The following is a 27650-nucleotide window of genomic DNA, read 5'->3' on the forward strand; positions in this document are numbered from 1 at the left end:
CCGTGCCCGCCGTGCCTTCTCCCCCTCGCGCCCGGACGTGCTCAGCTGGCGGCTCGGCCGGCGCCGCACGCGGAGCCGGACGCCGCTTTGCCGTCGGCTCGGGTCTGCCCCGGGAGCGGCGAGGTGAGGCGGGGATGGTGTCACCTGCCTGTCCCACGGGGAGTCAGTGAGGCTTAATTAGTGCCTAACCGGCAGTGAGCAGCAGCTCGGTGCTGCCCTTCGTGGAGGACGCGTGGTACCGGGTCCCGACCTCGCGGGTGGAGGGGATGCTGGAAGAAGACAAAGCGCTCAGCAGAACGGCGGAGAAGCTGTGCTGTCACACGCTGCTTTGCATGCTCCTGTTTCTAGAAAGCAAGGGATTTGGCTGAATGCAGCAGCAGCAGCAGGTGCGGTAAGAAGAGCTGTCTGTCAGTAGAGTTGCCTGGCACCAAACTCCTGTGGTTGGTATCCCGTATCCTTGTGTGACTGTCATCATCCTGATGTGAAAAGTTGTGGCTGCTGGCTATCCAGATCCCCGCCACCCCTCCATGTTTACTCTCATAGATAGAAAGGTAGCGGTCCGGTTTTCCCCCCCGTCTTTAACTCTCAGAGCCAAGGTTCGAAACTTTTACGTTCCCTTGCCAGTGCTGCACAACAGCTCACGTTGTCTGATTGCTCAGATGAATTTTCCCCCAGTCATTAGCGTATACCTGGTAAGTTCATCAGCAGCCTAGGGATGACTTTTATCTTTAGAGACAGAGGGAAGTAGCCTGTAAATTACACTATTCTAAGGCCAAACGACTTATTTTTTCCTTGTGCCTTTCAGAAATAACTGAAGAGGCCTGGTTCTTAGTGCTGCTGTGCCATAAGCTAAATTCATCGAAGTAATGCTTTGGTTACAGTGAGTTGTGTACTTGTACTGCAGAAATGAAATCTTTCTCTGGGACAATGCTGGAATGCCTGAAAACTGGCAGTTTGTTTTGTAATTGAAAGGTGACAGTACTTGGCTCTCAGGGCTGGTTAATCGGGGTGGTCTTGCAGCAAAGGGCAAGTGATTACCACATGCACTGGGAAGGCTGTAATTAAAGAAGGCTTTACCTATACCAGGAACTACGCTTTCAGAAGGTAACTCAGGGTGGTACATGAAAACAGTGTTTTCTTGCTCTTTCGTCATGTAACAACACGCTTCTGCTCTGGCTTCATCCTTGACATACCGACCCTTTGCTTCACCAAAGGCAGCTAACGCAGGCGTGAGGCTGCAGATTGCTGGAGAGATGATGACACCAGGAGCTGTGACCGGAGCTGCAGCTGTTTATCACAGCTATAGATGTGGGAGGGCTTTGGCAGGCGCTGGTCTGATCCTCCAGAGAGATCGCAGCACAGAGCTGATATCCTTCAGTGTGTTAAGGAGCAGTTCTTTGCACGTTGCCTTTGGTGCGTTTTCACATAGCTCTTCTCCTGAAGGAGCTGCGGGATGGCTCTGGCGTTGGCTGTGCTGCAGCCACAATGGGCAGCTTGGAATAGTGTTCTCTGCTGCCTGGGAGCATGGCATGACCACTGCACGGCTGCAAGTGGAGCTGCATATGGTGTGAGAAGGACTGAGCGTGGGCTGTAGAGCCGGTGGACTTTCTTCAGCCAGTTGGGTGCTAAAGGGAACAGCAGTAGGCAGTCAGTCTGGCCACGGTGAGGTGCTATCCTTGGGGCCCAGGTCTTATCTGTGCTGCCCTGCCTTTTGCTGCATAGATGGATCAGGTGTTTGGAGACAGTGTGACTATCTCTGCTGCTCCTGACAGGGGCACTGTCTAAGGGGCAGTACTCAAGGCATAATCAAATTAGCCAGGTGAATTGATTTGTCTACAGCGCATGTTCTCTCCCAATGTTCTGCAGCATCAGCCTGAACAGGGAAGATACTAGAAGAACATAGCCAAGAGTGACATGGTTTTCTTTCCAGTTTTCAAAGCTATGGCCTTTGTGCATAATTACAGCAGATGGCCCGGACTTCTTAGGTACAACCTACAACCTGATCTCCTGCATCACCCCCACTAAGACCCTCTTACAAGAAACGTGACGGTTTACTTAAAACACTGAGTTCCAGGTCTGCTGCACAGCTGACAACTGGAAGAAATCGTGCATGGAGGTATGAACCACGGGGAGGAGGCTGGGAGATACGGCGGGTAGGACTGCTGTTAGTGCTGGCTGCCAGGTGTGCACCATGGCCCTGGGGGTTTGGCATGTCTGCAGCATTGTGCAGAGCTGTCATCTCTGTTGCTGCACAATGCAGATGTGCCAAGGGGGAAGTGTGCCCACAAATACAGAAGTCTGTGGCCCAAACACCTTCTAATGTATTGTGCCAGGTACTCAGTGGGGTAGTGTTTCAGGGTCCTGGTGGTGCTGGAGTCCAGACTTGGACAGAGTTGGGCTGTGGCAGTGAAAATGTGCGTGTCTGCCGGTCCTGCTCCAGCTGGTGAGCAGTGCTTGCTCTGGTTGGAAGTCACCTTGGAGGAAAGCTTCTGCTTATTCTGCTAGGCAAGCAGGAGCATCCTGCTTAAAAATTGTTATGGCTGATATTCCTCTGGTTAGGAGCTGCTTTTTTTCTGCCTAAAGGTGAGTGGGCTGAAAGCTTGAGGTTGGAGGGCAGTTTTAGCAAGCAGCACATTTGCATTACAGATATGTGAGGTTTAATTCTCATCTTGTTCACTCATCACTGGTCATATCTTAATAAAAGTTCTTCCTGAGTCTGCTTCATTAGTAATTTTTATTCTAGATTTTTTTTCTCCTTAGTGGGTAAGCAGTTGCTAGTGGTAAGCTGTGGGAGATTCCCTTGCCCTAAGGACTTCTCTCCTCAGGTTCCATGACTACATAGGGGTTGCAGATGCAGATCAGGTGAGCCTGGAGATGTGCAGCTACTCTGGCACTTATGTGATACTACAGGCTGAGACAGACACTCCTTTCCCCTTAAATGAAGTTAGGGCTAAACTAAGCATAGGGCTTCACACATCACCTTGGGGAAACGGAATGGGACATATAAAGACATTAAGTGATGCTCTCATTCCTATAACACGCTCTCTCCACACCTAGCTCTTACTTGGTCTAGCACAGCCCTGTTTGATTTTGCCCAGAAGCCATATATGAACAGTCCCCATCCCTTCCCTTTCGTCCTCTAACATACCTGCATCTTTAGATGGAGACTGCTGGACTGGAGAAGGCGTTGCTTTGGCTGCATCAAGCAAGTCGAGGCCTTGGTGCCTTCTCCTGCAAGGTGCCCTGCTGGGAACAGCCTTCGTCACCCTTGGGTAGAAGCAGGGTGTCACTGTCTGGGAACAAGAAAGTCGTTTACAAAAACTGGGCTAAGAAAAAGAGAGAAATGTATGATATGAAAGTAACAAATACAGGATATGGCTGGATATGGGGTGGATATCTGATCCAGTTGAATATAGAAAGCTGACATAAACCACGCTGCCTAAGGACCCTGTGTGCTATGCACAATTGCAGCAGTAGTAGGTGTAAGCATAGTTTTAAAGGTTTGCTGATAGAAAGTATGCTCCATGATCCTCAAACTGAAAAAAGCCACATTCCACCTTGAACCTTTTCTTAAGTAGAGAATGTGTTAATTCTGCACAAAGGAATAAAGTATTAGCAGCCATCGAAGAACTAACTATAATGGTAGAGAGGTTTATTTTAATTGTTCTCTTTGCTTATACCCAGCATTGTTGCTTTCATTATAGTTTTCCAGCTACTAAAATACATCATAAACTGGAATGTTATTACACAGGAGGCTTCAAACATGCACATTTACAAACCATACTGATGATTATGAAAATACGGTGCTTGTATATAAACCAAGCCAATTTGAATGAGTTATAGATGAGATCTCTGAACTCATTGAAATAAGGGAGGGAGGCATCACCTCAGGTAAGCTCAGCAGGATCCTAGCAGCATTTATGTCAGTCACTTCTTTCAGGAAGAGCCTTAAAGCTTTGGCCGGACAACCTGTGCTGATTTAGGCAAGTAAGTGTCCAGGTGTGTAGTATTGTACCATGATTTTTTTATTTTTTTTTTAAGGCTGAACTTAGGCATTCTTGCACTGCCATTCTCATCCTTTGTTGTTGTAGTGAAAGCAGAGCTACAAAGTGCAGACTTGTCTCATGCTTTTCCCAGTCCCAGTGTGGCTGCATTAAGCAGCTAGAGCTGATGGCTGCTGCAGGCGGTGCCGTAGATTAAAGTCTTCATTAACTCGAGTGTATCGCTCGAGTCGCACGCGGCTGTTGTTCCAAGTGTGCTTTGTGTATTAAGGTTATGGGTCCGGCTCAGAAGCCTGTACTTATACATAATTCCTCTCAGTGGACAGAGATATATTTCTGTCATTCTCTTTTCCTTTTCAAGTATCTCCATCCAGAACACACCCAGTGTAACGAAGAGCCAAAGTTATCTTTCTCTGTGGGTAGCTGTATAATACTGAGGAACCAATAACTTCAATGAAATGAGGCTCTGAGGAAAAAATTGGCATCTGGCACCATGTGGAAACTTTTGAGCTACGAGGAGATGATCAGCTCTGTAATTCCCTTCCCTTGTGGAGGCTTCATTTTTCCACTGCCCTTCATGTCACACAAATGACCAGTAGATCTGTGATCACGATGGAGATTTTGCTTACTGCAGTGTGCCCAAAATGAAGGAGATGGTTACTGTGTCTTCTGCCCTTCCTATATTCATTGCTTATACCGCTATCATCTAAATAGCATTTGAGCTAATGGGCTAACAGCAGGTTTCTGTATGACAAATGTGCCAGTGCGAAGCTTCCCTCCAAGTAATGCTGAATGTGAATGGGTATCCAGGTAACAAGGAGCAGAAGGCTGAGTGTAGGAGAGGACTGCATGCCCCCAGAGATGAGAGGTGGTGGGTGGGCTGCGCGGGAGCCTTCCTGCCTGGCATGATTTATGGATCCATGCCGAGCATACTGTTGTGGGATGGATTTCAGACATGTGCAGAGAACCCAGGGCTTATGCTGTGGACTGATCCACCCTTGCACAGGATGCAGTTGCTCTCTGGTTAAGTGCAACTTGTGTTGCTTGTGTTGGTTTTAATGTTGCAGGTGCTAATGTGCTTGCTAACGAGGGTGGTGGCTGTTTTGGTTCACCTAGTGGTGAGCTAATGAAAACACCTGGTTTCTGCAGCAGGCTACACTTTCTCCGAAAGGTTAACTTCTCCAAGTTAAGTTACTGCAACACATGTACTTCTAAGAGGAGATTAGGTAAGCCATGTTACTGAAACAGCCTTCAGACTTTTTGTTAGGCTTTTGTTTTTTGCCTCTCACCAGATAACATCTTTGGAGACCAACATGGCACCAGTTAGTATCAGGCATTGAATTTACGATTCTGTACCAAAACAAGTCCATTTACACTAGCAGCAAGTAGTCTCTGATTGTGTTACTGCTTCAGATTGAGGGTAGGTTTGAAGCTAAGCCAGCTGCACGTTTTCCAGCACGTGCTAGACACATGGGGAAGATCCTCAGCCTTATGTGAGTCACTGTGTCTGCTATGGTTTCAGCAGGAGTGGGCTTGTGCTGGCTGAGAGCCTGAACCCACAGCTCGTGTCTTCTGGTTTTGTTGTGGCGTTAGTCAGAGCCAACCAGGGTGCCTGCATAACAATGCTGGCTTGTGTTCTATTGCAAGAGAGAGCCTGTTGCATGGCTTTTCCTTGCAACCCTGATATAAAAGGAGTGTGACCACACTTATCATTTAACTGATGCTTCTGAAGTTTTCCAGATTATTTATTGGCTCATGCATGCATGGACCTGCTCTCTCACTCAGTGTAAAGGGCATTACCCTGGTATGCAAGTGCATGCTTATTTGTGAGCATGGTCTTCATTTGTATATGTGTGGTGATTGCAGCAGGGGTTTTGCAAGTGAAGTTAGTGTGAATCCTGGGAGTGTGTGGGTTAGTGATAGTATAGGTTGATGTTTGCATCTGCAACCCTGGCTGCCCCTTCTTGTTGAAACTGGGTGGGAAAGTCCAATTAATCTTCATGTAATCTGTATCTGATGCTGGCTTGTCCAGATCACATCTTGGCACGAGAACTTTTAATTCTGGATACTGGAATTAAAATCTGTGACCCAACTGTCATACTTTGACCTGACATCCTTCATTCTCTTAAAACATATTGGTCCAGTTACAAAATAGGAGGGCTACCAGCTTTTAATCAGGTAACAGAGTGGCAACTTTCTAAATATGCCGCTGTTTTCCCTTCTAATTTTAACAACAATGTTTCACAAGCATTCAGCCCTCAGGAGATGTTACGCATGTGGAGCATTTCATTCAGGTTTGCACTAGGCACAAGAGGAGCTGAGCTATCCCTCCTGGATTTCTCAGCACAACACTGTGTATTTCCCAGATTTCTGCCTGGGAAACACCCCCAGGATGACCCTGCCTGTGGCAAGGGGGGTTGAAACTAGGTGGTCATTATGGTCCTTTTCAACCCAGGCCATTCTATGATTCTATGACTTGTGGTAAGTCATACACAGAGGAAATATCTTATCTGGATTTTAGTGTGAGAGGCCAAATAACCGCCCTGCCCCATCCTGAGGGCTGCCCAGTGAGCTGGCTGTGTGCTGAAGCTCCGTGCAGCTTCACAGCCACGTGCCAAGGGCCCAGCAGTGCTGGGGATGCGGCCCCAGCTGACCTCACGTACCCAGGAAGGGTGTGTGCCCCTGCAGTGACAGCACTGCAGCTCCGATGGGTGAGGAGAAAAGACAGATCCATTATGGCTTGGATTTTGAAACATCTGCAAGGGTTTCTTTTGTGAGAGTGGCAGCGAAGGAAACGCTTAGAGGGGCTTGCTTTCTGTTACACAAAAGGGAAGATCTGGAATCCCAGGAGGGAAAAGCAATCCTTGCTCTGAGATAAGATGCTGGCAGGCAAATGCAATTTTTTTTTTTGTTTTCACTTCTGAGAGCCAACGGGCTGCCCTAAAAGCATGGGTCTGTGACAGCTCTCTTGGCCCCTGCAGAGACATCTGAACTGACTGGTGATTCTGTTGGTCACTGGCGGTGGTACATTGCTGACTGCACTCCAAAAGCAATCTCTAGAACTGCTGATAGCTATAGAATGGCTACAGATGGGAGTCAATCATTTCTACTTCTGATTAAACAAAGTTTGTTAAAATAGCCCTGCTTGTGATCCTGTGCCAGCCCAGCAGACAGAACAGATGATGCTTGGTAAAGGAGAAAAGCAAAACTAACCCAAATAAAACAAGTCCTAACAAAAACGTATGTATCTGAGCCAAGCTTTAAGTTCAGGGTGAAGTGTGTTTGTCTATATTTTCATCTTGTGAGTTAGCGTCTGCTAAAGAAAGGCTTCAGCATCTTGAGGGCTCCTTGGAGCAGACACCCCTGTGACTATGTGGCAATGCCCTAACACAGTGAGGAGGATTTCCTTGGCCCTGGAACCATCTGCCCCTGCTGTAGGCTGCTACGGGACTGTTCCCTGTGTAAATCTGCCTGTAGGAGTTTGTTGAAAGTGAGGCTCTGTTTTCCTTTTTGAGACTTTCCTCCTTGCTTTTTTGCAAGTGTCTGCAGATGCTTTTTTAAGGTATAGTTGTGACAGCACACTGCTACAATATCCAAGAGCTCCTGGGTCACATCTGGTGCTGAGCCAAATTGACCTTGAAAGCAGTCTGGTGAGCACGGCCAGTGCAACTGCTCAGCATCCAGCATCTTTTAATTTCTTCATTAAAGAATTGAAGACAAGGTGGAGCTGCTGTTGTCCTTGTATTGCATGCACATGGGCATTGCTGTTTCTGTGTAAGTGGCAGTTGGGTGTATCCTGCCCTGCCTTGGGAAGGGGCAGGAGAGAAGGCTGCCTGGAAGCTCTTCCTGGCCCTGCTGGTCCCCCCTCCCTGGCAGCTGGATAAGGACTCATGGTTGTAGCGCTTTTCCTGTCCTCTGGAAAACACCATAGAGCTTGTATAGAGCTCCTCATCTCTTTTACCTTCTCAAGCCATTTATTTAAATATCCTTCATAGGTTATGTGCCCTGTGCAGTCTTCTGTAACCTACTCCCATCACAACACGGCCAAAGTAAAGCATTGGATTGAGCAGACTTGAGCAGTGCCCTGTGCTAGGGACAGACAGCAGCCTAAAGTGGAGAAATCCCACCTGGAGAGCACTCATTGGGAAAGAGACAGAGAGCTACGCTTGCAATCTCACATGCCAGCACTCCTGGGACATGGTGAGCCTTGCTCACATGCTTGCCAGCTGGCTTGATGCAAAACATCCTGTGCTGCATGCTCGTGTGCTGCCATGCAGCTGGGTGGCCTTGCAGTGCCCCCGCTGTACTGCTGCCCGCAGGCATGGAGCTGCAGTCTGCCCTGAGAGGCTGATGCTGCAAGCAAATCCTGGCAGGCAGAGGTGCTGGCAACTGCTGGGGGACCAGACTGCTGCTCCACATTAGTTCCCTTCTCACTGCACTGGGGGGAAAAAGCACTTGTATGGAAGGTTTTATTCTCAATGCCAACAGGTTTCCATTCCTGGGTTAATCTGGTGATTAGGCTGAATTTTGTGACTGCAAGTCAGGCAGGATCTTGGCTTGGAAATGAAACTTTTTATTGCAGTTCACATTTCTGCATGCAGCTGCGTGTGGGGCAGCCCAGCCCCACAGAGGTGCCCTTTTGAGATGCCAGTTTGATTAATCCTCATCTGCTGCCTGCTACCCTGTGTCTCTCACCAAAGGGTGACTCTTCCGATGCCAAGAACTTGTGCAGTAATATATCTGAATTCACCACCCAAGGACTGCTAGGGCCTGTGCCAAAATTTTAATTGTATTTTTATGGCAAGTAGCCACAGCTTGTTCTTTTTAAAAAAAAAAAGGAAAGAAAGATAAAGAAGAGAGGTACTTCTAGCTCTCAATTGTGCAGCCAAGTTGTGGCTGGAGCTTACTTTGCATAAGGGAGAGTGTGATGCAGTTTAGCCATGGGGATGAGGATGGTACTGAGGCTGCTGGAGTGCAGGAAGGTATGAGAGAAGCCAGAAAAACAGCTCTGCTTTGCAGGAGAGGCTGAAGAGACTGCTTTTTCCCCGGGTGGAGTGGCTGCCCCTGCTGCAAATGGCTGAGCTGGGAGGACTATCCTTTTGCAGCAGGAAGCTTTCAGGCCAACCTCTGCTAGCTACTTCTGGCTTGTGTTGAACAGAGGATCTCCTGTCAGACAAAACCTGTTTTTTTGACTATTTGCAAACTGGTCTGGCTGGACAGCCAAGCACAAGAAGAGTGTGACTGTACCACCCTGTCAGAGAAACAGAGGCCCTGAGTGCTGAGGGGTGCCAGCAGCTGCAATAAAACGCCGCAGGGCCTGAGCATGATGCCCAATGGAGCCAAACAGTCCATCATCAGCACATACAACCTTCCAAAGGTGAATTATGGACCACCCTCTCCTAGGAGATTTATTAGGCATGATGTAAGTCTTGTCTCCACCTGAGGGGAGAAGGATTTATCAATTTTTCCTGCAGCACGTGGAGTTTGTTTAGGAGCCATCTGCATTGGATGCTTGATTCATGGCACATCCAACAGAAACGTAAGCCCTCTTATTAATACCTGGCTTGCACAAGTACGTTGCACTAACACAGTACTTCAGGCAGGTTGATTGGCTGGTTCAGTAACTCTGCCACTCGGTAAACAAACACTTTTTCTTGGAATTTCATTCAGGAGCAGCTTGGTACATGTACAAGCCAACTCCTTCCTTGATGAAAGGCAAGCGACTCCCCAGGAGCTGGTTTGCTCCTGTGGGAGAGCAGAGTTGGAGGCAAAGCACTGTGCTCTCACCTACCTGGGGCCATCCGCCATCCCAGCCAGCCCTAATGTTTCAACGATCCGTGGAATATGAAGTACTGGCTGGCCCCTTTTCATCTCAACCTTCTCTTCTCATACCTCTGCGATCCATGCAGGAAGGATGCAGAGGTGAGCATCCCAAGTGACTGCCAGCCTTTGCTCTGTGGCCCAGTGTGGGCCCTGACATTTGCCTTGGAAAGGGATGATGTAAATGGTGCCAGTACCCAGCAGCTCAGACTTCCTATTGCACGCACATCTGACCCCCTGCATTAAAAAAATTCCTCTTTTATAATGGTTTCAGCATGCACCTATGCAGAAGGCTTGATGTTGCTCTATCTGAGAAAGGATGGGAGTGCAGCAAGGCCAGGAGGTTGGTGACTTTTCCTGAGTTTGTGCCAGGAGTTGCTCAGCGCTGCTGTGTTTGTTCTTAGTTTAGCAAAAGCTGATGAGTAGTGAAAATTGGGAAAAACTGGCTTGTGAACATGTGGACTTCTCGTCTTAGAGTCTACTCATTTTGATTACACATAAAGATGGTTTTTTTTGTATGCATCGCCTGATGGGGAATCATGTTGGTTCCCAGTTGCTCCGCAGAGGACAGTCTGTTGCATGTCCTAACTGTGGTCCATCTCCGAGCTGAAGCAGGTCTGAAGTGGTCCACCCCTCCATGGCTTGAACAGCAGAGTATTTTCAGTGCCTCATAAAGAGCCATATCTGCTAGGTAATGAAAAAAACGAGCAGTGGCATCATGATACATGGCAAGAAAGCCACACAAATACTTATTGGTGCACAACTTGGGTGGGAGCTGTTATCATAGTAAGGCAGAACCAAGGTAGGATCCACAGTGAATGATGCCAAAATCCAGGATAAAGAGCTCAGCCACTGATACACAAAACTGTACTCAGGCAGCCAAGGTTGACGGGAGGGATGGGTGGAGGACAGCAGCCCAGCTTTTTTTGGCCAGCGTGCACAGTTGTGCTCAAGTGTTGCTCAGTGGAATAGCTGGGGTTTTATTTTTAAAACACTTCTCGTGGAAAGCAGCATTTTACAACCCGATGGGTGTGAACCATAGCCCCATAGCAAGCTGGCACACAGCTGTTGTGCAGATGAGGTTGCATGCTCATTTTCTGTGTGGGCTGATTTAGGGGACTTGTGAAGAGAAAAACAGTACTTGATATCCCACGTTGCTTCCTGGGGTCATTAGAGACCTCTGGGCTCTTGGCTAGTCATCAATAACTAATTTGAGGATATAGCTTAGGGGCTGTTGTATGAAGCTTTTAGTTATTTCTGCATGCTAGGTCCGGCATATATTTTGTCCATTGGTCTTTACTGGCCTGCATTACTTCTCCTCCTGTAGCTGTGTTTCCTCAGGAGCAAGCCTGACCTCTCAAGAAGTCTTACACCAATACCAAACCACAGCGTGGTTGGAGTACTTGTGTGATAGCATCATCTGTCACTGCTGAACAACAACAACAACAAGGAAGTGAGCAATATTCCAAGCTGGAGCAGAACAAGAACAGACAAAACAAAAAGGAATACTGTACACCTATGAATCCCTAGCAGGGAGATGGATACCCAAGCTATGAGCCTCCAAGGAGCTCTGTGTGTCAGTACCAGGTTCTGCTTAAAGATAATGGGTGTACATCTCTTGGTGAGAGCCAGGACACAACTTCCCCATGGTCTCTCTAAGCTCTGGAGGGTTTCATTGGCTCTGTCTGAATGCAGATAATTTAACAAATACACATATTTCCACTGGAATTCCACAAATACAGACATAGTGTCTTTATAGCAACTTGAACTATTTTTTAAAGACTCTAAATGACTTGGTAAACATAGGAAATGAAAAAATGCCCTGAATTATGCTCAGTTTAAAATTCTGAGCTTGCAAATGTTTTGTAACATGCTGAAGATGTTTTCTGTACTGTGTGTCAGCTAGAGTGAATGGAAAAATAGAGTGGAAAAAGAAAAGAAGTGAGAGTAAAATTCAACAGGCATTTTAATAAAATGGCAAAACCCAGCTTAAAGCCATAAACAAATCATACATTAACAGAGAAGATCTTGTCACCTGCAGCAAATATTTCATTTTCCAATGCTATGGCACAGCCACATCTCAAGTTCTGTCTTTGAGACACAAGTGCAAAGGAGATGGTTGGTTTGATGCAATTTACCCATCCAGCCAAGCAGTATTTCCTTCCCTAAGGTACAGGCAAGCTCAGTCATGCATTATGTGTTTGGCTTTCCTCGAGCCACAGCCTCCACTCATGTTGGTACACAGTTTCCCAATACCAGCCATGACTTGTCCTCTGGATGGCAAGTTGTCCCACCTTCTCTACCTAGGTCCTAGCCACCTGTCCAAACAGAGGGAAATCCCCCAGCCTCATCCTTCTGTTGCTTTAGCCTTTCTTGCAGTGTTTCTCCCAAACATATCTGGTGCCACACCATCCCAGCAGGATGGGTGCCTGGATCTCAGCTATGTGGGAACCTCTGTCTCTGTGAAGTGTCCCTCATGGAGCACTCCTTTTGGTCAGAGCCAGCATAGGAGCTCAGCTGAGCCACAGCACAGAGTGATAGGCAAGGGCATGTTTTGAAATAACTCATTTGAAGTATACTTGTAGAAAAAGTGCAAGGGAATAAAGAGTTAATGATGAGAAGCCTTCTAGGTCTATGAGGTTTTTCTTATGTGAGGACTCTAACTCCTAAATTCCAGAGTTATGGGTGAGAAACTGAGACTGGAATCTCACCCCTTATGCCTGAAGAATTCCTCAGTTGTTCCCAGGGTGGAAATAATGCAAACAATTATTTTAAAATAATGCTGGTTGGGCTTGGAAAATTCAAATTCAGATAGTAGAAAATGATAATTTCAAGGTTACCAAGCAAACATAATCTTTCTGCACAACTGCATATCTCACATTCAGTAAGGCAAGGTTCCTGGGGAAAATGACAAATGTAATTAAAACCTGTCTCATCATGTGTGCACACAGGGGAGGGCAAGCTGTGATTATAATGGTAACTGCTCAAACTGCAGGTGTTTTTATTTTAACATGGGGTATTAAATGAAACTTCCTGTGTTTATTAACCCAAATATTCTCCTGTATGCTTCTAAGGTGCTGCTGTGATTTGCAAACAAGGCTGAACTTGAATGACACCTTTCAGCACAGACTTCTATCTTCATAGATAGAAGATATTACTTACCTTAGCTGGGACTGTTACAGGGACCTGCAGCACTGTGGATGCTGCAAATCCTTTCTATTTTTGGAAGCAGTCAGTTGTCCATCCTGAAGGTCTCAGGCTGGCTATGGTGTAGTGGGGATCCTTCATGGCTGGCAGGACAGAGGTGGGGATCCTGCCAGAGGTGCTTCCATGTCTGCAATTGCAAGAGAGAGTGTGGTCAACTATGTTTTTAACAAGAGAGTTTTACAGAAGGGGAGAGGACAGAGCTGGAGCCAAGCAGCAGCTTTGGAGGTGGCTGAGGACAATGTGATGCATCACTTCAGAAGAGGAGGAGGAAGTGTGGCTCCACTCCCCCCGCGTAACTCGCTAGTTCCTAGTGCACCCAGTCCCACCCCCAGACTATGTGGGATTTTGTGACTTTTATTCCTAGCTCAGTTATTGCTGCCACAGTTCTTCCAAGGAATCCAGACAAGGGGAGGTAAATGGTGACGAATTTAGACAACATAAGTAGAGGGCTCACAATGTAATACAAGAAACTTAGCGGCTTTCTGATGTCCTTTTTTGAGTGAATTGTGTAGCCCGGTTGTTTAATGGAGCGTTTAAAAATTGTGTTGGCAATAGCCTATGAATAATGTATGCAGGAACAATAAAATACCTTACTGTTAAGAAACTGCTGATATGCTGGGGAACTTTCCATCGGATGTGAGAATGATTTTGAAAGCTCTGTCTTCTTGGGATGCCCTTTATTTATAGTCTTGCTGTAAGACTAAAGGGAGATGGCATTCCCTTTTAGATACCATATGTAAAGATGCCCTCCACTGCTTCTGTCTGTCTTCCAATTTCACTCTATTCCCTTTGCTTATGGCTGTAAGACCTCCTGAATTTTGATGAGTATATGCTTTTTTAACTGAGCACTGTAAGCGTGGAGATATTTGCTCTATAGCCTCCAGTCGTTCCAGGTGTCTGCACCAAAACATAATATGCCGAAGGAAGATGAGCACTGTTTTTGTGTCACAGCAAGGATGTTTCACGGTACAGGAAGCAGAAGTAGGGCCGGGTGATTTGGAAAAAAAAAATAGACCAGCAATTCTTTTTCATGTTTCTGGAGCATGGGGTCCTTGCTTGAAATAAGCAACTGCAGCACTGCACACGTGGATGGACTTTTGCAGTGTAAACTCAGCTCTGATCCGTCTAAATTTTTCCCCATGTCCTCTTTCACTGTATAAGGCCTTCATGCTTTGTGGCCATGAGTAGTGGGAAGCTGCTGTGATACTAAGTGGCTAAATCTTGCTTGACTAAAGAAATGAGAAGATCGAGTGTGCTTGAAGAGGTTCTCTGGAGTTTGCACTGCCTTAGTTGCAGACTTCCCTGGACATAGCTCATCAACACTATAGGTGCACCAGACAGTCACTGTCTCTTCCTTTGCTCCTTGCTTTAACCATTAGCCACAGGAGAAAATAAAATAGTAGCTTTGTTTCTCACCTGAGATTGTCCACACCTGCACTGAAATGCAGAAGTGCCACAGGAGGGACTCTGAACACAATATATATCTTATAGCTGTTCAGAATGGTCCCAGACGAGTGTATGGTAAGAGCAGGCCCAGCCTGCAGACTGTATGGCTCTCTATCCCATCTCTGCTGTGGCTTTGTTGTGAGTAGCCCAGTGCTCATGCTGCATTTTTCTGTCTGTACTTACGCAACAGGCCCCTGAGTCAAAGCATTTCCTGCAATATGGACAGTGTATTATTAGTGTAATGCTTGAACAAAGCAACATGTGATTGATGCTGTTATATTAGTCAGCTAAGGAAGTGATATCCTCACCTTGGAGGTTGATGTGGTGGGTTTTGAAGTCACATGGTGATAGCAAGCTCCAGGCATGAGCCTACAGGGCAGGAGAGAGAATGGGTTAGAAGAGAGTTTGTATCCTCAAGGTGATCTGCAGCTAGCTAAACAAGAGGATATACCAACTTTGGAGGGAAGATCAGTGCTTTTATTTGGCTTGCTTGCTGTTGTGGTACTCCTGAGGAGTGCAGGATATTCTCAGCTATAGGAAAAGCCATGTATAAAATGGGTTAGCCTAAACACAAGAGAGGTACAAAGACCACTAATGGGGTTTGACTAAATGTTTTAAATAGAATTGATAAAAAGTATCTAAAATTCCCTCCATCTCCTTTCTGGCAGCCAAGAGGTGTTTTCAGAAGAGGTTTACAAAGATCTAGGTTGAAGATGATGATTAAGTTCAAGCAGCCTTTTTCTGGGGTAGCAATGCTGCTAGCTGACTGTCTAAGAAAGAAAAGCTTTCAGAGCAGAGGAGACAGTTGCAGGTTAGTCCATTGATGCTTCTGATGGTCCTGTTAATTTCTCTTTTTTCGATGTTTGTTTCTTTAGGTGAAGAGTGAAGGCCCCAAACTTGTGCCCTTCTTTAAAGCAACTTGTGTCTATTTTGTCCTCTGGCTGCCAACTTCCAGCCCTTCCTGGTTCAGTGCCCTCATCAAATGTTTGCCCATCTTCTGCCTGTGGGTTTTCCTTCTGGCTCATGGAATTAACTTTTTAGTGGCACACCGGAGCGCCAGCCGCATCCTAGCAGGACTGATATTCTCAGCAGTGGGAGATGCCTTTCTCATCTGGCAGGAGCAGGGCTACTTCATTCATGGTGAGTATGGTGTGAGTCCTGAAGGGTTACCGCAGTGCCCAGCTGTTACTCTGTTTATTTAATAGTGAGTTGCTTGCCACACGTTTTGTTTACTCATGTACAGCTTAAACGCCTTGTAGTGTGAGACAGTCATCTCTAGACTAAGATCCATTGCAGTTAGAGGAGTCATATCATGGATGAGACTCCTGAGCTTCTCTTGAGGTGTCCTGAAGTCAGAGAGGTCATTAAGACAGGTTTGGTTCCTTGGCACGTGTTTGCAGTGTCTCATCTGGTTGGAGCTGGGAAAGTGGAATGGGCAAAATGTCCCGGGAGGGGGAGGAAACTCACAGCACTCAGCTTCTCCCATGAAGCTGCAGGAAGTATCTACCTCCTGTCTCTCTGCGGGGAGATCTGTCAGTCCTCCTCTGCAAGGATGCAGAAATAACACACACAATGCCAAGGCCCTCAGTGGAGAGAAGGTAGAGAGGATCCTTAAGTTGCAGAAGACAAGCCTACAGCCAGGGGGAGGTGTTTAAATGGATGTCAGAAAGCAAATCATCGGAAATCCTGTCCTACTTTCAGGTTCATCAGCATGAATCATGCAGCCTGTTGTAAAAACATGGGAGCTGGTTTTGCAGGACATATAAATAATGGGGAATCAAGGGCAAACCCTACCATGACACCTTGTCATCTCTACAGAAAGATCTACATGTCTCAGAGCAAAACAAACTGATTTTATTTCACTGTTTTGCAAACTAGAAGATAATGACTTAGATTAATGATCTAAAGCCACATTGAGTCTGCCTGCAGCAACACTCGACATGGCCTTAGACTGTCATAAGAAATCAGCAGCAGTTAAGTCTTTCACTTCACTGCATTGGTGGCGTTTGTGAAGTCAACTTCACCAGCAGAGGGATTTCATTTAACACCCACCATTAGCTGGCTGCTGTGACTGTCCCACTGGAAAACGTGATGAGATGGGGGAAATTTTCTGACTTCCATGAATGTCAAAGGCTTTTTTTTTTACTCCTTGTATGAAGTCAGTATTTAGTTCTATTCTGGAATTCCCACAAGCTCTGCTTTCTTTATGAGAGGAAAGTATGTGAAATGCTAGATATGAAAAGCCAAATGCTTTGAATCTGGTTTTAATCCTGCTTCCCAAGGGTTTATCCAAATCTCATTAAAATTTCCTGTAAAAACTCTGAAGATTTTGGTGGGGTGTAGATTAGGCCCTGGGGACTGGATCTGTTTGGCTGAACTGTGGGCATGTTGCTGAGAAGCTCCAACTATCTCTTGGGTTGCCATCCGCTCTGTGCTGAGTGTTGGCGTTCCCACTGACAGGCCTCCTCTTAACAGGAATGCATGGCTCGGCACAAGTTACCCTGGCCCAGCTGCCCGTGCTTCTGTTTTGCCTCCTGTCATTGCTTCTTGAGCTGTGGCTTGGAAAACATTCAAGACCTGATTCTCACCGTGACCGTTTTTGTACATGGACTGTGCATAAGTTCCCCATTCCCACGTAGTTGGGATATCTCTGAGTCACTTCTTTGATTTAATGATAGAGGAAAGTCAACCTGTCACAGCAATGCAGTATTGAGTTCAAGTGTTTTAATCTGCAAATCAGCTGGAATTTTTACCCAGTTTGCGGGTTTTGACTAATTTTTCTTCCTGACTTAAGGAGAATGCTTGCTTAGCTCTCTTGGAGCATTTTAAGAACCTCAGTCTGCATCTTTGGCATTCTCTTGTCTGCCTCAGTCTGTATTAATATGAGTTACTGCCTTCTGTATTGAAGTGTTAACACTTGCATTTCAGCTGTCAGCAAATAAAGTGCACCACCCCACTTATCCTATCATCTTTCCTGCAGAACGTATTTTCTCCTAAACACAGCAAGCTGCTGTTGTTGACAACTGACAACATTCAAACTTTTGACATCATCCCTTGTGGGAATTTCAAATTTCAGGGGAATAAAAGGAATTACTAGAGAATAATGTACTTTCTCTTCAATTTCTATGGCTTTCAGGCAGAAAAAAAGCTTGAGATCTGAGTTGAGTTGAATAACTTTTGAGACAATGAGTTTATAAAAAGACATTTGTTCATTATTTTACAGAGAGGTGAGAGCCTAAGAACCAACTCCAGGCACACTTCACTTTTCATTTTTGCTGTTTCAGTCTACAAATAGCAAGCTATTTTCTGATTAGTGTCTTCCTGCATGTGGAAGATACTTTACAGTGTTAACACCCATGTCTTTTGATAGTGGGAGCACAGAAGCAATTATGCATTCAGTAAAGAAGATGGAGGCTAACAGAAAGGACAGAGCAGAAACTCCAGGGCAGGGGAAGTGGGAAGGAAGCTTGGGCACCCTGATTCCATCTAACTGGCCCAGAATAAGGCAGAGAGTGGAAGGAAGCAGATAGACAGAAAAGGCTGGTCTGCCTGATGTGACTGGAGGGCTGAGCCAAAGGCTGAGAAATGCAGAAAAATTGCACCCTGCTCCATGCACATCTCTGACAGGTTTCCCTGGTTCTTGGCTTTATTTGTGGGCACTGAATGAGCAAACCTCAGAGCTGACTCTCCTGTGACCTCACCATATATCACAACTCCTCCTGCCTTTCTGAGCTTCTGCTTGGCTGCTGCATCTTGTCCTCCTTTCCTCTGCCTTGCTGCTGGCTGCCTACATGAAGGACAACTCATTCTTCAGTTCCCCATTTCAGCACTTTCCACACAGTGCTACTGAAGGAGTAATCACTCCTTATGGCTAGGACAAAGTAACCTTCTTCTCCTGACCACTCCATGGCAAATGCCTTTCCTGCATTATAAACTCTTCTCATCCTAAATCCCTCCTCTCTCAGTGCTGCACTCATGAAACCTGTGAAATATCAACTTCTTGTTGCCCTTCTTTGCAATTTCTTCTCCTTCCCACTGTCCATTTCCTCCCCTTGCAGACTAAATCCCCACTAGCCCTCTCCCTCCTGTATGTTCCCCTCTCATGCCATGATGGCTGAGTGGATGTTGATCCCAAAGGCTGGGAGATGCTTCTCCTGTTATCTGCCTCAGAGAGTACTGGGACGAGGAGATGTCTACCAGCAGCAGGATTTAGCAGTTACCCTTTGTACCGCAGCGCTGGGCTTTAAAATGCAAACAGGTGTCCTGCTGGAGGACTTAGCTTCCCAGATCATTTTCTCCATTCTGTACATTAGAGCTGCATGGAAACATTCAGGCACTGTAATTAACCCTGCCCAGGTAAAGCAGAACAGCCTTCAGCTGCACCGAACATGGGTTTGGGGCCTACTATGTGCAAGTAGTAGCCAGCAACTGTACCAAAACATGGTGACATTTTTTGTCAAATGGGTGAGTGCCAAGTGATTAACACAAGGGCAGTACCTTCCATCTGGGATTTCTCAGGCGTGTTGCACTTCAAAGGGAAGCCAGCATTTTATTTTCACTGATTGATTCCAGCTAAGGTTCATATGAATCTTGCAAATAGCCATAACATTGTTGGCAGATCTTATTGGTGTAGTCCCTGAAATATATCAGCTGCTTAGGTTTCCCCTAGCTATGAGAAGAAATGGAGGAAAAGCCAGATGCAGTCCCTGAGTTCTTTTGGGTTTGGGGCTAACTATGGTTAGATTTTCTATCTAGACTGAGAAGGATCACTATCTTATCACATTTTGTTCTGACATGGCTCTGATTCCAACGTTCCTGTTCCACTTGACCTAGGAGTGAAATGGTTCAGATGATAGATAATTGGAGGGGATTATTTTTGCTCTGCCTTGCCCCCACCTTTCTGTCCAAAGCAGTGAAGGAATCATCTGAGAAACAGGCTTTGTTCTTTCTGCAGCAGCTTCGCTTACCTGGCCTCTTGGCAAAAAGTTGTGCATCACAACAGAGTCATACTCAGCTGCAGCTGTAGAAGTACTGAGACTTTCTTAGGGCAGGAACCTAGTGCTGAAGTCAATCTCCTGTGCAAACTTTTTTATATTAAAATGGTCCCAAGTGCTCAGTGGGGTGCCTGATTAACTCAAATGAGGGTTGTAACACAACAAGGACATCTATACCTGGAGTAGCTTCTGTATGTTTCAAATCCAATGTATCCATGTTTTCTTTTGCTTCTGACTGCCAGTCACTGTCAATGCCTCTTTCCAGGTCTGCTGATGTTCGCCATCACACACATCCTGTACTCCTCAGCCTTTGGCATGAAGCCTTTGGACCTGAAAGCCGGCTTGATGATGGGCCTCATTTCCAGTTCCTGTTATGCCTTCCTGTACTCCTACCTCTCAGGCCCATTCACCTACCTGGTAGCTGTCTACATCGCCTTGATTGGCTTCATGGGCTGGCGAGCGGTCGCTGGCATGCAGCTGTGCAATGACCTCTGGACGTGGACCAAGCTCTCGGCCTGCATTGGAGCAATGCTTTTCATGGTGTCAGATCTGACCATCGCAGTTAACAAGTTCTGCTTTCCCGTACCCTACTCGCGTGTTATCATCATGGCTACTTACTATGCAGCTCAAATGCTTATTGCACTGTCAGCTGTAGAGAGCAGAGATGAAGAGGACTTCAAAAAGAGGAGCTAGGTGGAGTGCCGACAGTCTGTGAACAATGTTATATCTCAGGTGCTGTAGCTGCATTCACCCCTGAGAGAGATCTCCATTTCTCTAGGCATATTGGTGATGTTGATTTTGCTTCTTTGAAGCATTACCCTTAGGGCTTTATTTTCAATGGCTTTCTCTGAATATAGCTTACTTCAGTGTGGAGTCCATGTGGGAAAGTTTAAGATTGTCCCTGCAGTAGCTACTCATTCAATTTTTCCACCTTGGAAGTGCTGTACTACTGCACTTTATTAGTCTTGAAACTGATGCTGAATGTCTGGGAATAGGAGGCCCAATGAACAAGTCTGGCCACACACTGTGCTAGGAGACTTGCTTTCACTAGTAGGCAGACAGGCACAGACCTCTGCTAAAGCCATAGGTAAAAATGAGTTTAACCAGTGTTTAAGTTAGCCTGTTCTTGTACATTACAAATTCAATACACAAACTGGAGCTATTTGAGCCTCTGCTGAAAGGAAGCCTGTAGCTATAGTAAAAACATCACATTCAGATGAGGACTGAGCTTTGGAGTCAACAGCAGCATGTTGGGCAGCCCCTAGCAGAACCCAAATGAGAGCCGAACACCAAGCAGAGAGCCCAGCATGAGGTTCACAGAGATGAAGTGCTGTGTGCCTTGATAACTGCTGATCAAAGCTCTAGAGCAGATCTATGGACACCTGCCAGCATTGCCATGTGCAGCAGATGTAGTAGCTTGGTGGGCTTTTAGGGTCATCCAGGTAGACAAACCAGTGCATTCTCCTCTGCTACATGTGTACAATCACACAGTGTCAGCAGCCACCAGTGACAGCGTGGACACACGAGGATCTTTGGTTTCTGTAGCAGGAGTTGGAGGGTGTGTGTTACTAATGGGTGTCCTATTTGTCTGTGGTACAGCAGATAGGAATCTAACATTTACACCTTTCTTTCTCAGTATTCTAACAAATAACATTCCATATACTCGTGAAACTTTACTGTCCTGCTGCTTGCAGCACCTTTTCTGAATGTGTGAGCATTTCCCATGTCTGAACCGATTAGTCAGGGCCCTGATTTTGACTGTAGATTGTTGTCGTGTTTTACCAGCTGGTGGCAGATGTTCAGCTTTGCAGCACTTGTGTTTGGAAACCCCTTTTCAGCAGAGCATCCTGAAAAGCACAGTTCTCTGTGTTCAAAGTGCCTGCCGCTTCCTTCTTGAACTCACAGCGAGAATGTGGGAAAGCCTGTTTAATTCTGACCCAAATTCTTTACTTGGTTTTTCTGCCCATCTGCTGAAGCAAGATTACTTCTGACTTCACTCTCTTAAAAAGATGAGAAAGATGTTGCCCTGTTTTTTTTTTTTTTCCTAAAAACGACTGATTTGTGACTATGTATTTATTTTCTCCTCTTATTTAGGACATCTGACAGCAAGCTACATTTCCATTTGAATCTCTCTCCAACGTGCTCTTTCCCTCTGTCCATCCTAAGGTTGTTACTATGGGCGGAGATGCTCTCCTAGTTGTTTTAAAGACACAACAAGCTCATCCAGCTGCAAAGAAAGTTTCTAAGGGTTCCTGCACATCTTCAACCCGTGGACAAAAAGGGATGACCCAAATCCATGCAGGACCTAATAAACCCTTGCATACTTTTGTGTGGCAGAATGAACAGGAGGGGCAGCCTTCCAAATTGTCCTCGTGGGTTGAAAACCACCACGGTTGCCATACCTCACATGCTCAGACCATTCCAGGCGAAAGCCTGTCACTGAGTCCCTGGCACCATCAACAGAGCAGGAATTCCTCTTTCCAAGGAGGGCAGCTGGGGTCAGGGGCAGCTGAGGAAACATCCTTAGCTTTTCTATTGGTGCTGAGAGGTGTTAAGTGGCTCTCCTGTTCCTCTCCAGCCTTCTGTGTTGGGACTGGGCGTAGAACAGATGTCGCCTCCCCACAGTTGGGGCATCAGTGCCAATGCCACCAGTATTACAAAAATCTAGGTTAACCATCCTGACCCCATGGAATCATCTACTGCTTTTCAGAGAGATCAGAAAGGTCAGCTGCGTTGTTGAGAGGGAAAGAATTCTAAATAGCACAGTCCATTTAATCTCTTCCCTTTAATGCTGTTGTGTAATACTGTCAGTATTCATTCACCACTGTGCTGGGGTCTGCCTGGAGTAAACTGCTAAGGGAATTTAGAACCATAAAACATCTTCATTCATCAACATTGCTTATTTCCTGGCCGCAGCTTGAACCCTGCAGTGTAGCTCTTTGCAGATGTCAGCTGCTGTTACTAAGCTTAACTGCTTGCAAATCTCTTTCTGCAAAAGACTGACCCAACTAAGAGGAAATGTAAGCATTTGGGGTGAACCCCACCATTCTCTCAGCACATAAGAGCATGTTTCAGCCTGGGTCAGTTCAATACACTCAATCCTTATTCTGGCAGTTCTTCAGAGAAACTCCCTGCACCCTGAGCTTCCCAGATGACCTCAAGCGGTCTCTTCCAACCTCAGTCATTCTGTGATTCTTTGATTTAAAGGTTAGAATTTCAACCCTAACCATTATCTCTTTCTTTCCCTTTAGAAATGAGCAATCTTCAATTTACTGAAGACCGCTGATTTGCATTTCTGCATGCTTTTTCTTCTTGGCTTTCTTTGCCATCCTGCTCTACTTTCAGGCCCTGTACACTTGCAAAAAAAAGGACCTTTTAAGTGTAAGTTGGAGACCTGCTCTCTCTTCTCCTCTGGCTGTCAAAGTGCAGTTTCTGGATACAGAGGTCTGTGGGTGGCTTTAATTAGGACGGCAGAAACACGTGTCACCCAAGTGGGCCGTTGTCCCTTTACTGCCAGTGGCTGGTGGGATGCAGCCTTTGAAGCATCAGCATTGGCTTGTCCAGGAACATGAGGTAGAGCCCTCAGCTTACAAAATTCAGAAGAGTCCTACCTGACTAAGAGCCAGCAAAGGCACTTAATCTCCAAAATCTCTCTCCTGCTTTGCATTCTCTACTTTTCATCCTTATTACTTGAATGAGACCATTTTCCTGGAAGGTGTCCTTCCTGCTAGGAAGGGACCACCTGATGAGGACACTTACTTGACCCAGTTTTCAGAGTTTCTGAAACCCTGAGGAACACTAAACAATTGCTTGCATTCTGCTGAATACCTTTTCTTGGGATTAAAACTCTTCTCTTAACCCAAGCAAGGGGAGTCTTCATTATGAAAGGGAGCAAACAGAAAGTGGGAAGCACATGATTATCTATGACACTACCAGTCATTTGTGTGTCTTCTTGTTGTCTCGTTGCACTGTAAAACTGCATTGAGCCATTCTTCTTATCAGGAGTGCAGTGTTTAAAAAACACCCACTCTTCACCCCAGGGACACTACAGGGGGAGTGAAGCACCCCAATGGTGCAGCATACCTGGTGGCCCCAGTAGTATCAGCTCCAGGGCTTAAGTTCAGAGGTGTTTCTTTACACAATGCTGTTCTCAAAGGTTCCTCTGCAGTTCCCATCTAAGGCTGCTTGTGGCTATGCACATGGTACAATTACTCTTGTTCTCCTGTATTAGATCATAGTTATCCTTAGGTCTTTAATTGGATATATGGAAAATACTGAGAGAAGCTGAACTTCTCTTCCTGGTGGTAGATCTTCCTTTGTCCTTGCTCACACAGAACTCCCACTGAAGCTGAAGAAGCATTCCTATTGGAATGGAGTTTTAAATGCTAATAACATATTGGGCTGTGAAAGTTGCACTGACGTCAACAGGGTGAAGCTAATTTAGAAATGGCAGGTTGAGAAGAACAAAGCCAGAGGATATAAACAGCTTTACTCCTCTGCTGCCTACATACTCATGCTTAATACTTGGCTTCTTATTCCTTCATACTGAGGCAACTGTAAGACTGATTGTTTTAACAATTACTCTAACACAGCTTTTAAATAGATTGCTTTCATACTGTAATCATGCAGATAATATATTTATTTCTATATATGTATTTAGAACTCCCGAGACAAACTTTGCAGATTCTATTTAGTGATTCTCCCAAGTTTTTTCTGTGCCACAGTTTGGCAGTGTCACCTGTTAGTTTTCATCTTACTGCCATGCTAATGTTGGGAGCTGGTCTGGAAGAAGCACATCAACACAAACAGCAAGTGCAAAGCTTAGTGGCAGGTGCCTTGTTCTCACTGATTGTGTTCTGTATACAAATGGACTCTTTTACTCGACAGCAGCATAATCATGTTCCTCCCAGGTACTTCTCCTGCCTTTTATCCATGCTTGCTCCTGTTGTGGCCTTGGGTAAGTCACAGGTTTTTTTGCAGCCAGATCCTCATCTGATGTAAGTAGGCATGAGTGTAGGAGGGCCAGCGCTCTGCCAGGTTGTAACAGCCAGGACCAGGACCTCTGTGTCTGTTCTCATCCCATTTTGAAAATTGTGGTATTAGCACTTACCTACCTCACAAAGATGCTGTAAGGATTAATGCTTATACAGCACTCAGAAGATGTAAAGTGCTACATGTCTCAAATATTAATGTACTGTAGTGATAAAAGTACTTCTAGGCATCTGCAGAAGCATGGAATGTATTACTGCCTTTTTGATTTGCATTAAGCAAACGAAACATATTTATTCATACTGTCAAACAGCATAGGCTCAGCTACACTTGAACTCTGTGGAGGTTTTAGCTTAAAAGTCTGAACTCTAATCTCAGTTTTGCAAATGGATTTTAGTTTATCTAAAAGCCTCAACCAAATTCTTAGATGTGACTGTGCATTCAAATTTTGCAGTCCAGTCTCAACCCTATCTGTTATCTAGAATGAATCTAATCCAGCCAAAACACAGTGCTCTTACAGACTGCAGTGGCTGTTGAGAAGATTGGAACAGAAGTCACTCTGTTCAACATTCATCCTGCAGAAGGTCAGCTAGGTTTTAGGAGACAACTTAAAAAGGGATGTTTAATTCTGTGATTCTAAATTTACTGGCTTTAATATCAGCAGAGAGGGAAGGCCTTGGTAGAATCAATAAGGTCGACACATCCTCATTGAATTATTTCCTTTTAACCTGAAACAAAGTAGTAGCAGGTTCTATAGTGAAGGAAGTACTTGCACCATCAATCCGAGAGCCTAGAACAGAAATACATCTAGAAATACAGCTCTAAACCATCACCATGTACTCAATGACTATAGAAATGCCACAGTTCACTGGATTCAGATCTGGACTACAGCTAGAAATGACTTGGTTCTGGTAGCACTAGTTGCTGTATAACACAAATGGAAGTGAGATGTTACCCAGGAATGTGAACTGTGTACATGTGAAATGGACCATAATTTTGAAGCAGCTGCAGTAAAATCTTATCTTAATATGAACTCAGAAGCAAACACAATGCAAATTTTCATTGTTTCTTTACAGTGTATGATGGATTTTAGTTTTCTTAGTTTGGAGGAAATTTTCTTAATGTTATTTTATTTTTGCTCTTACTGTAAAAAATAAAAATGTATGACTCTAAATAGATCACAAATTAAAAAAGGTGGCCAGTTGGCAGGAATGCCAAAATTTCTGTGGCTTGTACTGTTTTTTTGTGGTGACACTATGCTGCTGTAAGATGAGCCACTGGAGTGGTATGAGGCTCAAAAGGAAGGCTGAAGCATAAGACCCACTGCAGACTCCCACAATCAGTCTCATGTCAGAGGGATGCAGGGACCAAGCTGCCAAGATTGCAGTGGGAGCAATGACTGGTCCCATTTGGGGACAGACAACATCAGGAAATAGAAAAAATCTTTTCCTGACAGCCAAAAATCAAGAAATTAAATCCAGCCCATTGCACGAGAGCACCAAGTCAGTACAAACACATGGACTTAGACGTTACTCTTGTAGGCTTCTGCTGGACCAAAACTCATTCCCAATTCAGCAGGGATATCTTGCTCCAAGCCTACTGCGTGGGCAGGGCCAGGCCAGCAGGAACTATTAAAAAAGAATACATTTGAAAACAAAGGAACCAACCCAATCAACCAATAACAACAACAAACAACAACAACAAACAAACCAGAAACCAAAACAAGAACACAGATGCCATTGGGTAAGCAGCAGTTCTGCCTTACTGAGACCACAGGAGTGACTGGTCTGTCCTGAATACTAAGTCCATGTCTTGTACCATGTAAGCCTCTTACTCCAGCCCCTCTCCCATGTGTTCCAGACAGTGTGTGCTGAAAGATGTGACCGAAGCAGCTGCTCTCCCCAAGGAGTCAGCATTTTGCCCTGTGTGAAAGTCTCCAGCACTTACTTCCTTTACCATGATTGTAAAGGTCACCACAAGCAGTACGGCTACTTGATCTGGGATCTTTTCTTAACATATTTTTATGCTGATTTTACTGTTTTAATTCTTTGTTTGGAATGTATTTTTTTTTTCTCATTTCTTCTGTGTGTAACAACAATTAAAAATATTAATTTACTGGGTATATTTATTGTGCAGATGTAACATCTGTTTGCTAATTTTCTGTTTCTCTGACAGCAGCCTACTGAAGCTCTGTAGCAGGCAATGCTGTACCACTTCTGTCCCTCGGTGATGTGGCTCTGCCCTGAAGCTACCCAGAGCTGCACTGAAGCAGAAAGGTGCTGTCGCAGCCAGACACAGTATTCCCATCTGGAGAACCCCTGAAACACACCCACAGGCACCCCACAGAGCAAATCCAGCACAGATGAATGAGGCACCACTGTGCTGATGGCAACTGGCTTGTGTTACAACATGTCCCAAGTGTCCCAGGGTGCAGAGCCCTGAAGGACACTGGCTCCTTGCTGCAACGGCCAGTCCCACTTACAATGGTCATTTGTCCACACTTCCAGGGAGAAGGCAGCTTGTTGCAAATGATTATCCAAGAAGTTTGCTCACCAAGGTTACCCAGAAGTCCCACACAAATGGCCAATTCTCTTTTTTCTCCTCTCCTAAGCAGAAATTTCCAGGGGAGAAATAGGTTAATATGGACATCTTTCTCTGATTGAGGATCTGCCAATCTGCCAGTTTCCTCAGCTGTGTTTGATGCAGTGGCACAGATATTTGGTTTCATTAATCCTGAACCACGCCATCTGTCACCAGTGGAACAGGTTTCAAGGATCCATAGCATAGAAATGCAGAGCAAGCGCTCCCAGTCCATTAAATGGATCTGCTCACAGGCTTAACATAGATCCTTCCACGTCCCCTTTTCAGTGCAGTGATTCCTGATGTGAGAATGAATCAAACGAGGCAGAACCACTGCCAAGTTTCAAAGCAGCCCAAAGGGAAGCGAGGGAAATCAGGTGTTTCTTTCCTACTTCTTTGTCTCTTACAATTCATTTCAAAAACTTAGAAGCTCCATGGGAGGAGCATTCTGTACCCACACACTTCCTTCCTTGTTGCAGGTGGAACAAAAGTGGCAAAGTATTCTTGGACTAAGCATGTGTGTGTGGCTGACCACATTAAGCTTTTATACCAGAAAAGCTCCAGGAAGAAATCACTATAAACTAAAAGAACCAACAGTAATATATATATAAAT

General features: G+C 45.5%; 1 protein-coding gene and 1 long non-coding RNA gene across 7 annotated transcripts in view; one reads left to right on the forward strand and one right to left on the reverse strand.

Moving 5' to 3' along the window:
* The first annotated feature begins 300 nt into the window (after positions 1-300).
* TMEM86A (transmembrane protein 86A) lies at positions 301-25681 on the forward strand. The gene is made up of 3 exons (XM_010711061.3): positions 301-386; positions 15350-15614; positions 19734-25681. Exons 1-3 carry the CDS (start codon positions 369-371, stop codon positions 20159-20161), a joined length of 711 nt encoding a protein of 236 aa, XP_010709363.1. The 5' UTR covers positions 301-368; the 3' UTR covers positions 20162-25681.
* Positions 364-27650, reverse strand: part of LOC104911017 — a 46674-nt gene continuing 19387 nt past the window's right edge. For 3 of the 6 annotated variants that reach the window (XR_002114994.2, XR_793569.3, XR_793568.3), the window contains 2 exons: positions 12984-14843; positions 364-3293 (listed from right to left, as the gene is read on the reverse strand). This is a non-coding gene — a long non-coding RNA (uncharacterized LOC104911017). The remainder of the gene's footprint in view (positions 3294-12983; positions 14844-27650) is intronic. The other 3 variants (XR_004159835.1, XR_793570.3, XR_004159834.1) reach the window with 3 other exon arrangements.

Source organism: Meleagris gallopavo, chromosome 5 (genome assembly GCF_000146605.3).
Source record: "Meleagris gallopavo isolate NT-WF06-2002-E0010 breed Aviagen turkey brand Nicholas breeding stock chromosome 5, Turkey_5.1, whole genome shotgun sequence".
Taxonomy (NCBI): Eukaryota; Metazoa; Chordata; class Aves; order Galliformes; family Phasianidae; genus Meleagris; species Meleagris gallopavo.

Coding starts and splice junctions, on each gene's coding strand:
- TMEM86A (XM_010711061.3), top strand. Junction 15,615..19,733: donor GCAGGGCTACTTCATTCATG/GTGAGTATGGTG, acceptor GCCTCTTTCCAG/GTCTGCTGATGTTCGCCATC.